This window comes from Protobothrops mucrosquamatus, unplaced genomic scaffold (genome assembly GCF_001527695.2).
Source record: "Protobothrops mucrosquamatus isolate PMUCROS unplaced genomic scaffold, P.Mucros_1.0 scaffold_224, whole genome shotgun sequence".
NCBI classification, from domain to species: domain Eukaryota; kingdom Metazoa; phylum Chordata; class Lepidosauria; order Squamata; family Viperidae; genus Protobothrops; species Protobothrops mucrosquamatus.
In genome coordinates this window covers 1,132,822-1,148,343 of record NW_015386300.1, presented here as the reverse complement: position 1 = coordinate 1,148,343, position 15,522 = coordinate 1,132,822, and the positions used below count along the sequence as shown (strand labels likewise).

At 38.1% G+C, this 15,522-nt stretch overlaps 1 protein-coding gene across 1 annotated transcript; it reads left to right on the top strand.

The window, feature by feature from the left end:
• The first annotated feature begins 7,604 nt into the window (after positions 1 to 7,604).
• LOC107298873 (centromere-associated protein E) lies at positions 7,605 to 15,522 on the top strand. The gene is made up of 8 exons (XM_015828239.1): positions 7,605 to 7,787; positions 8,036 to 8,257; positions 8,988 to 9,191; positions 9,876 to 9,988; positions 11,570 to 11,667; positions 12,092 to 12,245; positions 13,992 to 14,254; positions 15,259 to 15,522. The coding sequence occupies exons 1-8, from the start codon at positions 7,605 to 7,607 to the stop codon at positions 15,354 to 15,356; spliced, it is 1,335 nt and encodes a 444-aa protein (XP_015683725.1). The 3' UTR covers positions 15,357 to 15,522.

Below are 15,522 nucleotides of genomic sequence, written 5' to 3'. Positions count from 1 at the left end.
CCAATGAATGGAATTATGTTTGTACATCAGTATTTTAAATAGTTACTGAACTGGAAATTTGGGAAATTAGCATTTTCTAGAATAATTTAAAATATTTAAAAAGAGTGCTCTAAGGAATTCAAATGTTCAGAGAAAGAAGCAAAATTTAATTTCCTTAGTATTGCATTGCCTTCCATTGAGGACTTGAATACTATACTATGCAGGTCATAAACTGTTTCAACTCCTCCCCTCTATAGGGCATTGCATGCCAAAACAACTAGACACAGAGACAATTTTTCCCCTCTCTGCTGAACATCTAATCCTCACAGAACTGTCTTATGACTAAGAATATTTACTCATCTAATAAGGCTGTATTACTATTATCCTTCTCATCTTTCCTACTACCTCCTCCTATTGGTATCTTAGGATTATATTACTTTGTTGTTTTTATGTACACTGAGAGCCTGTGCACCAGAGACGAATTCCTTATGTGTCCAATCACATTTGGCCAATATATTCTGTTCTGTTCTTTAAATAAAGCTTGATGCTACACAGAGTTTGATTTAGTTTTCCCTAACTGTGCATTTTCCATATTTTGATCCTGAAATATGGGGGTTCAAAACTGCTATTATCTCTCAAAGGCACTAGGTGGGGAAGAGAGATTTAGTAATAGTGTTACATTTAATTTCTTAGGTCATAAAATCAAATGAAGAGGTAAGCAGCCTTACTAAGGAAAAGAAACAATTGACAGATGAACTGAGAGAGCAGGAAAAATATGTCCAACAGGTATTGAAAGAGAAAAACTTGCTTCAAAAAGAGAGAGATGACCTTCAACAGGTTATGCAGAACATTAGAAAAGAAACTAAAAGCCAATTTCAAGAGACCTTATCCGAAAATTCTGCAAAGGTATGGGATGCTTTCACCTGAATGGAATTTCACTGATATATTCTTATTCTGTAAAACCATTGGTGCCAGATGTGTAGGTCAAGCTTTCAACCTAAACATCATGTTGTAATTTTCCTTAAATCTTAATTATAATTAAGGCATCGTTGGGGAGTTGAATGCTTTATGTCAAGTTTGGATATCCTTCAGGTAGCAATAGCACTTAGACTTATATACTGCTTCACAGTGCTTTACAGCCCTCTCTAAGCAATTTACAGAGTCAGCATATTGCCCCCAACAATCTGGGTCCTCATTTTACCGACCTCAGAAGGACGGAAGGCTGAGTCAACCTTGAACTGGTGAGACTCAAACTGCCGAACTGCTGACAATTGGTATCAGCAGAATTAGCCTACAATATTGCATTCTAACCACTGCGCCACCATGGCTCTAAAGGTAACCTTTAATATTATTAGGATGGGCTGAGGATTGATGTTCAGTAAAACTATATCATGCAGCCAGGTAAGAACTAGATTTTCTGGGATGAGGACATTCTTACATTATTGGAATTTCACATTAAAAAGGGTAGAAAACAGTGCCACTATTTCTTCAGCTTTTTTTCAGTGGTATAATCAGTGAGTGCTATGGGGTATCATATGCATTTTGTTCAGAAATTATATATAACTATAAAGAATAAATTTATACTTTGTCCAGCTCTGTTTCACCAACTGGAGCAGAAAAATCAGACTTGTAATACTTATTTTTAAATCCATTTGATTCGACAGTGCCAATTTAAAAGAAAGTAAATTAGACTTTCTGAATCCTGATTTATATTTAAGATTCACTTTGTTGATAAATACAGAAAGTAGTTACTGAGTCAACAAATCAATATTTACTAAAGGAATAAATAATAATGGAAACAGCATCAACCATGACAAAGCAAACACAGCTTGAAAGTTGCCAGTCTGTTTCCTATTTCAATCTCTGTTTAAAGTTGTTCTTTAAGCACATTTTTTTAATGTGGAAGAAAAGTCTGTTGATTCACTATTAATCATCATCTCTACTTTAGACAACCAAAAATAAGTTGAGCATTAATTTTTCACATGAGTCTTGTCCTATTTTTTTCACCAAAGATTAATGCATATAATAAAAATTTGCAGATAAATCTGGAAAGCTGATAGCCCAGGCTCAAGACCCGAGCACCACTCAACGGGATGAGCTGCCATTACTTGCCACAGCAACTGACCACCTAGAACAGTGATGGCGAACCTTTTAGAGACCGAGTGCCCAAAAACTGGCCCCGTCCTGACTCCACCCCCCTGCCCTGCCCCCATCCCCCGCCCTGCCTGCCCACAGGACCACTCACCACCTCCAGGGCCCGTCGCAGATTGCCCAGGCAGCCCAGCAGCGGTATGGCGGCCACACCCTCTGCAGCATCAACTGCATGAAGGGGTGTGAGGGCAGAGACTTGTCTACGCTGCCTGGCTGCCATGTCCTTGGCTGAGCTGCTCCGTGTGGGCCACGCTCGAGGGCGACTCTCCTTCAGGTGGGCTGCTGGAGAGGAGGGGGTCGCGGGGGGAGGCAAGGCTGGGGCAACGGCACGTGTGCCCACAGAGAGGGCTCCAAGTGCCGCCTCTGGCACCCGTGCCATAGGTTCGCCACCACTGACCCAGAAGTTCAAAAGCATGCAAATGCAAGTAGATAAATAGGTATCGCTTTGGTGGGAAAGTAACATGTTCTGTGTGCCTCAGTATATAGTCATGCTGACCACATGACCACAGAAATGTCTTCAGACAATGTTGGCTTCCTCAGCTAAGAAACGAAGATGAACACTGCCCCTAGAGTCGACCTCGATTGGACGGGGGAAACCTTGACTTTTATATACTAGTCATTTCTATAACAACAACCCTATCTAATCAGCAAAACCCAAAATCAACGTTTCACTTTTTTCTATTTCAAGCACAAAACCCAAAAGCAGTTTCCAAATAGAAACAAAATTAATTATATTCATTTCTTTAATCAAAGCAGTCAATATAGCCATCTCTGCTAACTCCATCCATTTTTTGCGGCCATTCGTCCATTGCAAGAATCAAAGTGTCTTTTCATTTTTAGAGTTCTATTGATTATCGTATTTAGTTGGACATAATCTGCTCATATTGAGATACTACTGAATATATATTCTTCTTTCCAGGATTCTGAAAGGAATGTCAAAAAGATGCAAGACTGCTTTGAAATCTTGGAAGAAAAAATATTCAGAATAACGGTAAGAGCTATCACCATTTTACTCTTATTTCCCATTGATTAAATCTTCATTAAGTGGCATTCTAACTTCTATCTCTTATCCTTCCTCTGCCTGTTCTCACACAAAGACTGAACTCCATTTCCACTGTACCCAATCTATCAGTGAACTTGTATATTATTGCAGAAATTAGAGGAGCACCTGTTTGGGGATCCAGGAGGTCTTGATATAGAAAGATGAGTTATAAATCTAGTACAGGGGTCTTCAAACCTGGCCCTTTTATGACTTGTGGACTTCAATTCCTAGAATTCCTCAGCCAGCATGCCTGGCTGAGGAATTCTGGGAGTTGAAGTCCACAAGTCATAAAAAGGCCAAGTTTGAAGACCCCTGATCTAGTAGGTTCCTCAGAATAATTTCTACCCGAAGAACTCTTCTCTTGTGCTGCTGATCTTTGTAAAACAAACTGCTTTTAAGACCCAAGAAAACTATTCTATGGGTAAAATAAAATATTTTTTTCCAATTCTTTATAAGAAAATTCTCAGAGTTGTCTCTTTAGCCAACTTGCTAGTGTATTTCTTCCTCTGAAGGATGATCAGGAAGTTCTTTTTTTTTCCTTTGGCAACTCTAAACAGATGCTGCAAACTGGCCCCATCTATTCTATTTGGAGGGTTTTTCTGGTAGTCTCCCTGATCAAGACTGTTGGTGAGGCTGCTTGGCATAATGGCAGGGCACCTAGAAGCAACTGCATACTTTGGAACATTTGGTATCGGGTGTCTTCAGATTATGGTAAAAAAAATACCTCACAATGGCAGTGATAACAGTGTGACTGAAACTCCATTTCTTTTTTAGAATATTGCACTTAAAAGATGGACAGTGTTGATCATGCCATTGTGGCTGCCATTTTGAGGTGGTGTTGTTTTTTTAATCACACCCTGCAGAAATCTTGCACAGCTCCTTTTCCCCAGCTGCCTGTGAATATATAATGAATGTTCTGCTCAGAAGACCAGTGGTGAGGGGGAGGATTAGAGCAAGGACAGACCTAATGTTCAAGAATGGGTACAGTAGCTTGTTCACATGAATGAAATTCACAAAATGCACTGAGTGTTGGTTGATCAAGACGTGTTTCTTAATAGCACTAGATTATGATCCTTTTATGAAATTTTGTTTTATTCCTGCTATGATTTCAGTGATTTTAAGAAAATCACTGATTTTAAAAGATGAAAACTTTAGTTAATTCCAGCCTGCTTCCTTTTTATTTCAGGAGGTTCTGAAGAAATTTCCAGAGCTGAAGAAAAGATCTGAATATTTCATAAACATCTCTCTTCAGATCAAGAATCAGTTTGATAGCAAGAAAGCCCTAATAGCCAAGTGGCTTCCTGACATTTCTCCACGGGAAGCCAATCACCTCAAAAAGCTTCAAATAGAAAATGAGCGCATAAGTAACAGCCTCTACGGCTTGTTGAACAAACTTCAGGTACTAGTTTTAAATAGTATATCGTATCACATCTTAAACTATTGCATGGTTTGTTTAGTTTTAGTTTTCTATGTATAGGTGGACCATGGTTTACAACTGTAATGGAATCTGCCCATTCAGGTCATAAATTATGACCGTCGTAGAACAGGTGATCACACGAGTGATCCAATTATACAACATTTTGGGACAGTTCAGTAAATCACCATGGTCATTAAGTGAATCTTGGTCATTAAGTGAATCCATTGTTAAGTAAACTTAACAGGTTGATGCTAGTTTCCAGCATAAAATGTGATAAATCCCAGTCATGTGACCATACATCACTGTAAATGGTTGCAAACAACTGAAATGTGGTCGCATGATTGCGGGGTGGCCATAGCCGTCAGAAATTCACAGCAAGGTTATAAGTACCATTGGGTTTTGTCTGTGGTAACTTTGGTCACTAACGACTGGTCATAAGTCAAGGACGATCTAAATCTATCCTTTGATGTTAAACTATGATTTATGGCTTAGTGGGCCTTACAAACTCAGTTGTGGCTTGATTAGGAAATTTGGTTAGACAAATTCCTAGATTAAAATCATGTGTGAATCTTGTCAGTTCTTTTGTATATATTTCTTTACAGGTAGTCCTCCACTTACAACCACAATTGAGTCCAAAATTTCTGTTGCTAAGCAAAACAGTTAAGTGAGTTTTGTCCCATTTTACGACCTTTCCTGTCACAGTCAGTGAATCGTTGCAGTTAAGTTAGTATCAGAGTTGTAAAGTGAATCTGGCTTCCCCATTGACTTTGCTTGTCAGAAGGTCGCAAAAAGGTGATCACATGACCCAGGACACTGTAACCGTCATAAATATGAGTTAGTTGCCAAGGGTCCGAATTTTTATCACATAACCATGGGGATGTTGCAATGGCCATAAATATAAAAATATGTCACTTTTTTCAATGCCGTTGTAACCTTGAACAGTCACTAAGTGTAAATATGTTCAGATTTTAAAGAAGCTCTGTCTTGTATCAGAGCAGAGGTCTATCTAGCTCAACCTTCACCAGCATAAGGCTCCTCCAGCCATGAGCACTTCAGCCTCCAGAATTCCATAGCCAGCTATCCTTTGTTGAGAATTTGAGACAATGTCTATATATATCTGGAGGGCACCCAGGTTGGGAAAGATTGATCCAGTCCACAATTCTGTTGTTCGTAGACAAAGTGGTGTCTTAGGAACGGTCAATACTGCACCTCAGGAACAAAACAGCGCTAACTCTCTTCAAAGATGAGCAACCTAAGATTCAATAAGTGGAAAAACAGGCCATTGCAATTTTTAATAGGGATGAAAGCCCATGTTAAACAAGCCAGGTTTTGTGGCACCTTTGAAAGCTGACCAAACTTATTATAAAGTTAAAGTTTACTTATGGAGCAAAGCTAATATGGTGTGCAGCTTATCCCAAGATAAATGACTAAACTCAACTAGATTTTGAGCACTTATGTTCGGCTAATTAACCTTCATCTTCAACAGTACTTTTTTACCTGCTTGTGTGACAAAAGAAAGGAATACTACACAAACGTCAGCAAGTACACAAAGGAGCTGCTTGATGAGCGAAGAAATCAACATGTAATGCAAATGCAAGTTCGGCAACTCGGAAAGCCTCACTTGGAACAGCAGGGAGATGGATCCCAGCAGTCTGGTGTCTCTGGACTGATCCAGAGCTTGGATGGCCTCACAGAGGTAATGCTTTGCCAAAGGTTGCCTGTTTGGTGCTGGGGAAAGCAACGTTACCAGGACATTGCTATATCTCCAAGCACCATTTACAAACCTCTCTCTCAATTAAACTACAGTTCAAAAGAATTAAATGGCCAAAATAACATGCGATTGGAAAAATCTCACACAGTCTCACATTTGAATAGGGAAATATCTTAAGCATTGCACAACAGGACCTGAAATATTTGCTACCCTGTGTTGTGGGGTGTGGTAATAATTCCCATCATCTACTGATTTTTATTTTTATTTATTTAGAAAATGTATATTTGTTGCTTATACAACAATAAAAACAATATCCTTGCAGCCCCCTGGTGACAGCAATCCGTCAAACAAGCCACTTATTGGGTTCTATCCCACTCTGGGTTCCCCAGGCCTGTTGGCAAATCCAGGTCCTCAAAGCTTTGTGAAAGAGTGTCAAATTGGGGGCCAGTCTAATCTCTGCGGGGATTATGAGTTAAGGTCACTCTTTAGAGCTGGAGACTCGTGTTCCAGAAGCCAATAGACAACTAAGGCTGATGCCAGAAGATTCTGCCCCTGATCCACAATGATAATGTACAATGCCATTCAGAGGCCAAGGTCTATCAGAAGTCAGTGAAGGACTAAGAGCTACTGGGTTTTTTGTTTTTGTTTTTTTTGCTGTTACTAGTCATTGCATCTTTTTCATCTGGATTCAGAAGGAAAAATACCTATGCTTCATTGAAGATAGGTTATCAACAAAGTTAAAACTTTTTACCTTGATGTAACAATAGATGTCACTGCTCAATCTTGCTTTTCTTTCCAAGAGAGCTCAGAGCAGTTTGTGAGAGAAGAACCATCATATAAAATGTTGAGCATTCTATTTGACAAAAACAAAGATGTGTATTTACATAATTCAGTGTGTGGGCTACCTTGCCAATTATATTTGAGATGGCACAGCAGAAGAAATACTAAACCAGACTTAAGAGTTTTTCCTAGAGGCTGTAATTCAAGGTAGAACATTTTCCAAAGCCACTCCTTGGCATGTCCAATTAAGACTTGTAGGAAGAAAATAATTTATCTGTTGATATTTCATTCCTGCTATGATGTACTGTGCACAGGTGGGAAGATAAATCAGATTAAAGGTTTCCGTTCAGTGCTTAGTGAGCTAGAAGGGTTAATATTGTATCTTTGTTAAGAGGTTTCTGCATAAATTTCTTCTCAATTACTATGCTGCACAGTAGACAAAAAATAAATCACAGTATGTCTTGACAAACCGGCTCATTTTTATGTATTTCTTTGCACAGCAAATTTCAAAAGAAGTTTCTGAAATGGAAGAAGAACTCAGTGGCACAGAAGTTACATTACAAGAGTTGGAACGTGAGAACATAGAGATGGAACAGTATTTGGAACAATGCTCAGATCATTTTGATTTGCAAGGCTTTGAGGCAACAATAAAGCAAAATATTGAAAGGTTTCGGTCCATTAATCAACTCCTACAGCCCAAAGCTCAGGTATGAAATGCAGGTTTAAAATGTGTAGTACAATATTATTGTTTGTGTCTTGTTAAGGGTGGGCATGGAGATAATGCTGTACATGTAGTTGTGTGTTTCTTATAGCTTAATAATCCAAAGTAACTTGGACTATTGGACATGTTGATGAGTTTATAGAAACTGACTTCTGATGTAATTGAATTTCTCTATGTAAGAGATAACAATGTAACATACCTGCCCCAACATTTGTTACTCCCTTTATATTACAGCCCTATTTTCAAGTTAGATTGGAGCTGGAAGCCATAAACGCCAACTACTGCAGAGACATTGATGCTACCCTGGAAGCATGTAGAAAAGAAACAAAGGAATTGATTCTGCAGTTAGATATGTTAAAGAAAGAGCAAAAATCCTGTGGTGTTGCTAATAAGAAACTAGAAGAAGAAGACCATAAGCTAGGATATAAACTGAATGCAACAGAACAAGATTCAAAGGTGTGATTTTGTTAAACTCCTATTTGGCACCTTAGTCTGATGTCTCTTCATTTGTCTAATTTGATTAATGCTTAGTTCTTTTCTATGCAACTTTTCCTAGTATGCCATTTATTAAATTTCTATTTAGTCTCTGCTTTCCTAGATATGTGATGTTTCCAAATCCATTCTAATTCTTAAACAGGTTTCCTGACAGTATATTAGTTTTATCCAACTTTTCTAGTTGAAGAGGGCAGACGGTAGAAAATTTGGGTCATCAGTGTGGCAGACTTTGACAAATCATGACAGTTTGTTTTTTTAAAAATCTACAGAACGATGCTTTTAAATCTATGGTGGCTGGAAATACGATGTTGTTAATTTCTGCCATGTGAAAACACAAAGAAAGAGGTGTTTTCCCAATAGATGCATGAAGTGGCACTGAGTTACCTTCTACAAATGAGGAAGTGTACTTTCGTTTTTCTTATATTCATTCTCTTTTTTGATGCTGCAGCTCTAACTATTCTAGTAGAAATGGTCTGTTTTTCAGGCCACACTTTTCTTATAAAGAACCCAGCATTCAAAATATTGGCGTTATTGTGATTGATCTTCAGAGCTTCAGATCCATTTACTGGAGCTCTGCAGGTTTCAGGGTCTCCCCTTATCACCAATAACAGCTAAACATTTTCTCCACCTTAGAAAAGAGAATCTGGAAGAGCTGTTCCATCTTCCAATAACAAACTTCTTTTGTTCAAAGAATCTACAGTTGAAAATCCAAGAACTGGAGAGCATAATAAATGAAGGAAGAAAAAATCTCCAGGAAAAGGAGAAAATAATAGTCACACTAGAAATGAAACTTAAAGTGAGAGCTTCCAGGAGCGAAGTCGTCAGGCTTCAAACCGCATTAGAGGAAAAAGAAAATTGCTTAAGAAATGCATTAAGCGAGAGAGAAACACTCAAGGTACTGTGTGCATTAACATAAGTGATATCTTTGCTTTGATGTTTCATGTTGGGAGTAAAACATTGTTCAAAATCATTTTTAGATTCATGCGATTCACACATGTAAAAATGTTCAAAATCATTTTTAGATTCATGCGATTCACACAAATGCCTCACACCCTCAAACTTCCTCTCTGCAATTCTCGTATAAAACTCACACAATGTTGTTCTGGGTTGCTGGACATTGGAAGGCAAGTTTGCACAAAAGGAACCATCAGCTCACAGTGCTATGCTTCCTTCCAGTCTTGCCCTGCCTAGCTCTTTGAGGCTAAACACCACTCCTCCTTAAAGAAAATTAAAATCCTCTACAACTTTGATCTGTTCTCTAGCATTCTCTAGCATTTTTATGCAGTTCAGTTATTTGTCAAACAAAACCATGGAAGCACAATTTCCTGCAGATCAATTATGGCACCAAGTGATTTGACAGGATGCTAACTGCTCTCTTGCTGGATCCAAACCTTCATTTGAAAATGGTCCTAACATCATTACTTTAATCTGAAGAAAAATGTAGTGTTCTTACTAAAAAAAAGTTGATTAATTTGTAAAAATGATTTCATTTTCTAAACTTAATGGCATATTGGGCACTTGGAAATATATAACTGTTGTTTTCCCATTCTCAAGAGATCATGTTTTGTTTTCTTACTAGGCCCAGGTGGATAAAGGTGTTGGATTATATAAAGAGGAAATTGAAGATCTGAAAACTCAGCTTGCTAAAGCTGATATGACAAGAATGAAGCAATCCAAATTGTTTGATCGAGAGTAAGTTCCATTTCATTGAAAAAGGCAATTCTATAGAGTAATAGACTCCATGTTTAGACAGACCACTACCTAAAGCAAGAAGCATTAATCCAATACCTCTTGGCATCCTGGAGAGGTCCCTTGAGATGACATCTATAGGATTTCAAGTTTTTTTTTTTTTTTAAAAAAATAGCAATAATGCCTATATTTTTTCATGATTTTGGTCTTCTCACCTGAAATTTCAAGATAGAACTTTCCAAATGTCACAAGATCTCGGCTGTTTTAAGGGTTTGTTTTAATTTCTGAACCTGAGCCACTAAGTAGAGACCTTTGCAGATCACTTTCTGGTAATCAAGTGCTTAGGGCTTACCTGTTCAAGAGTGCGGGAACAGCTTAAGAGAAGAATTATGCTTCTATGATTTAACAATTATTTATAGTCCCAAATTGTTCTGCATCCTCCATTCACAATCATTCAGTTATACTAGAGGATTGAAAACAAAACAAGTCCTTTGTGCAGGAATCTTACTAAAGTCCTAACTAACAAGCTACATGTGCTGTGGACCAGGCAACCAGACATTTTGATATTGCCTCAACTCTTTGAAACATTCCTCACCCCACACTTGCAGGAAGTACGCATAGCCCAATCCTACTTATTTTTATGTAAACAAAATGAATCTATTCTGCTTGAACACACTTTTGAGCCATGGTTGTTTTGGGGCATCCAATTATAAGGTTCTAATTTCTATTTCTATTTTAAATATATAAATTGTATGTTTTACTTTTTGTCAGCCATTCAGAAGCATCAGGGTCTAAAATTAAATATCCTAACTATAACCAGGCAATCAGGCCAATCTTTGGAGTTTGCATGGATCTTTATAAAAGTAGGATCTAGTTAGGATGTAACTAGTTAGGATGTAATCTCCTGGGCCAATGCAACAAAGGCCCCATGTCTTTTACTCATTGTCCAATTATTGTTTGTAGACAGGTACATAAATAAGGCCTCTCTGATCATGTTCACAGGTATAAGTCAAGGTGGTCCTTCAAATAATTTGGATCCAAACAGTTTCAGGCTGTTAAAGGTGAATTCTAGTACTTAAGTTTCGGCTCAAAAACACACACTGACAATCAGCAACTAGTCGACATATGTTTTACATAATCAGGTCATCAGCTGCAGCAATAGCTGTTTCAAATTTGAAATGTTTTGCCACTCTTGTGTCTGCCTCTTTAGCCTATTGTAGTCTTTAACTGAGCCCATCTTAAAACAGAACACTATTTATTTTTTTAAGAATTCATAGAGGAGACAAATCTAGAAACAATGTTTGTATTTGAATCAGGGAAAAAAATTGGTCTCTTCTATTTAAAAATAAAAATCAAATCAAATGAAACATGAACTCTTGAGCGTATTGTGGATCCAGAATTGACAGATGGATGAATAGATAGTAATTTTTCCAACATATATTATGGTACTGGAATAATCTTAGATTGTCAACAAGGCTTTTAGAAAATTTGTAGCTGAATTCAACCTTATTTGTTTTTACAAAAACTAATTGTAGACTAAGATCATTAATAATTTCATTTAAAACTGAATTTTCACTGTTCTAGAATGGCAAATGCCAAAGCTCTGGCAGATCATCGGGAAGAGCAATTAAGAAAGTTGAAAGAAGAACTTCGTAAAGCACAACAAGAACAGGATGTAACAGGTAAATACAAACCAGAGTGCTGTCTCCTGGCTGTATGAAATAGGCGTTTAAGGAACAGCATTAAACAAACGATAGTCAAACAGGAAAACATTTTCATCTTTCAAGCACATTCTTTCATGTGTTCCAAAAGTGCTAAGAAATATTTTCAGGGTTATTTTGACAAAGTCCTACTTGAATATATTTATGTTGATAAATTTCCATTAGTGCTAGCTCCTTTTAATCACCTCAGTCATTTACAATCATAAAAGTTGGAAGCCTCCAATCCTGTGATAAAACCTTCACCCTAAACCACTGTTTCTTGAATGTGTGGTCCCAAATTATACCATGTAATGAAATGAGGTGATTTTGAAAAAACACTGTGACGTTTGGGTGGTAATATTGTCATTGGCAAAAGGCTTACAGTGCTGGATCTTTTCATTTTCAGTAATGTCTAACATTCCTCAGCCATCTCTACCAATTACTTGTGGTGGCGGTAGTGGAATTGTACAGAATACCCATATGCTAGTATTAAAATCTGAGCATGCAAAGCTGGAAAAGGAATACGCTCAACTCAAGAAAGAACACGAGCTACTGTTGACGTAAGTCATCATATTTCACCTGGAAACATAGCTTACAATGATTGTACGTGTATGGATTTTTCACACAGAACAAGTAAATTTATCTAAAAGTTGATTAAGCTGTCCACACATTTGAAGATATTGGCCTGGCAAGATCCAAACATAGAGGGCTTCGTAAACTACAGTATATTGTGGAGCTGGTGATTAGCTTTGGCATGCTTCCCAGTTTTATCACATTTTTGGGGTTGTTTTGCACCAGCAAATGAACTGTTGACTTTCAGGAGAAAAAAAAACTTGGTGTTTTTTTTTAGTGTTCACATTTAGAAAGCTGATGTTTTGGATGTCTTCTGGTGAGGTTCATCCATTAAAGCTAGCATTGGATGATGCCAAGGAAAATGTCTGTGGGTACATTGGTGCCTGTGAGTGAGGACCATCACTTTTTTTAGGATCGCATCGTAATTAGTGTTTAGTAAGCCCTGGGGAGTTTGGAAAAAAAATTAAAAGTTTCCAGCAAAAAACAATATTTGCCCCAAATTCATGATCTAATTCATAATGGCTTTTCCTGGGATCACGTTTCTTACTTGCCAGCTATCCATATCCTGAAAACAGGAAGTTAAATTTCTAAGTAGACAATCTTTTGCTGGCTGGTAGCTAAACTTAAGCGGCTGAAGATTGCAGTAGATTGACTTGTTTCAGAATGGGCAAGAGTTACATTTTCCCATTTCTTCTGAGCGTTGGGGGTGCAATTCTTTTTTAAATATATATATATATATGTATTAGGACTTAGAATGAAATCCTCATTACAGGTAGTCCTTGACTTGCAACCATTTGTTGAGTGACCATTTAAAGTTACAATGGCACTGAAAAAAGTGACTTATGAAAGGTTTGTACACGACCGTTGCAGCATCCCTGTTGTCACGGGATCAAAATTTGGACACTTGGCAACTGGTACATATTTATGATGGTTGCAGTGTTCCAGGTCATGGGATCCTGTTTTCCGATCTTCTGCAAACCAACATCAATGGGGAAGCCAGATTCACTTAAAACTGGCAGGGAAGGTTACAAAAACTCACTTAACAATTGTCTTGCTTAGTAGTGGAAATGTTGGGCTCAATTGTGGTCGCAAGTCAAGGACTACACTAGACCTCAACTTACAACAGTTCATTTAGTGGCCATTTGAAGTTACAACAGCACTGAAATAAGTGACTTAGCATTTTTCGCACTTACAGCTGTTCAGCATCCCCAGGGTCACATGATAAAAATTCAGACACCTGGCAACTGATTCCTATTTATAATGGTTGCAATGTTCCCAGGGTCTTTTGCGACCGTCTCACAAGCCAAGTCAGATTCACTTCACAACCACATTACTAACTTAACCACTGCAGTGATTTAGTTAACAACTGTGGCAAGAAAGATCGTAAAATGGGACAAAATTCACATAACATTCTTGCTTAGCACTAGAAATTTGGGGCTCAGTTGTGGTCATAGGTCAATAGTGGGTCAATAGTGGGAAATTATTCTACCAAGTTTTAACAATTATGCCAAGGGCCTGCACCAAAGATCACAAAAGGGAGTTTGGGGGGGTCACAGGTTGCCCATCTTGTTATAAGTCATGAATGCATGGATAACAAAAGGACAAGCATGCAAGTCTGGCAAAAAGCCAAGTGTAAGCATTTCTTAGAAAAAGAAAATGGACAGGCTCTGCAGAATAAGGAAAAAAAATATCTGGGCACCAGGTGATTAAATATATCTAATATATGTTTTAAGAAATGGGCTTTCCTTGAAAGAAGAAATTAAGAAATGGAAGGAGCGAGCTATGAAGAAGAAGGAGCGTGCCTTGGGAGACACAGCTGAGGAGCATAAAACCAAATCTCCAAGGAAAGTGTCAACTTCATCTCTTTTGGCATTGCCAGCCTCTCCCTGCAGGGAGCGCTCCACGCAGCCAATTTTGCCTTTGGACACACCACAGTTGATGCCATCGAACAGCCAAGCAAATTTCTTTGATAACTCACGCTTAGGTGTTACTGCCAGTAAGTAGCAGCATAACACATTCTTAGATGCTAAGACAAAGGTCCTGTTTTAGAGTAAGGCTGTGTTGTGATCACACAAAAAACTGCTGTGTTTACCAGCTTGTTTTGGAAGGGTAGATTTCTGATCCATTTGCTTTTTCTATGGATTGCAAAAAAAAAAAAATCCTACAAAATGTAATGACCAGTGGTTAAAAAAAAAATCAGAAAATCATAGGATAGTTATTGTTTGTTCACTGCATGAGATAGCCAAGAGTTTATGATTTTATGAAATAAGGCACTGAGTTTTTACATGTTTAGAGGCTGTCCTTTCCAGCAATCCCTCACTTGATAACTGATGTACCTACATGATAACCTCATGTAACGATAGAAAGCAATAGGAAAAACATACAGCACAAGACAGTTCTTGCATATAGTAAGATCGGATTGTCATAGTTCTCCTGAACAACTTAGGAGACGGTTAGGATGCTGGGCTGACAATCGACAGGCTCACATTCGAGACCCAGTTGTTACTGCGAGATGGGTTGAGCTCTTGTCACATGCTCTGGCTCCTGCCGACCCAGCAGTTTGAAAGCGGGTGACCGTGAGTAGACAAATAGGTATCACTTTCATGGGAAACTTAACAGGGACATGAAAAGAGCCCCCAACAGGGTGTTTCCCAGGAACGGTGATATCACCATCACCGTTCAATCCTTTCAACCCAAAAGTACTTTGGTGCTCTTGACACGAATGTAGTAGTAGGTCTGAGAGAGCCACAGTTTAATTTGCCATTTAGCAAATTACATACCCAGGAAGTAGTGTGCTACCACGTGATTTAAGTAATCTGCTCACCTAATATGGTTAATAATCTCAAACTCATGAGAATTAACAGTGTGATGTTTTAAAAATGGAAGGGTTCCAAACATCTATCATCTCTAATTTAACCTATTCTCTTGTAGTTATATTGAGCTACTCAGATATTCGTAGTTATTTTTATTAACTTAATTACCAACTCTTCTTTCTAACAGACACAAGATCTGGCAGAACAGAATCCGAAGAAAACGACTTTAAACACTGGCTTTCATCAGACGATAAAGGAAATGTTTCTAATTGTAAGACTCAGTGACAGTCAGATTCTTTCATAGATGCTGGGCAAGACCGGCAGATGCCACTTCATTTTTCCTCTTCTGGCAAGATAAAACGGATGGTCTTTGAACATACGTTCCATCATGCTCATATGTGTTTCTTACTTTTATTTGGTGTATCCATTAGAAAACTCATTTTGTACTGTA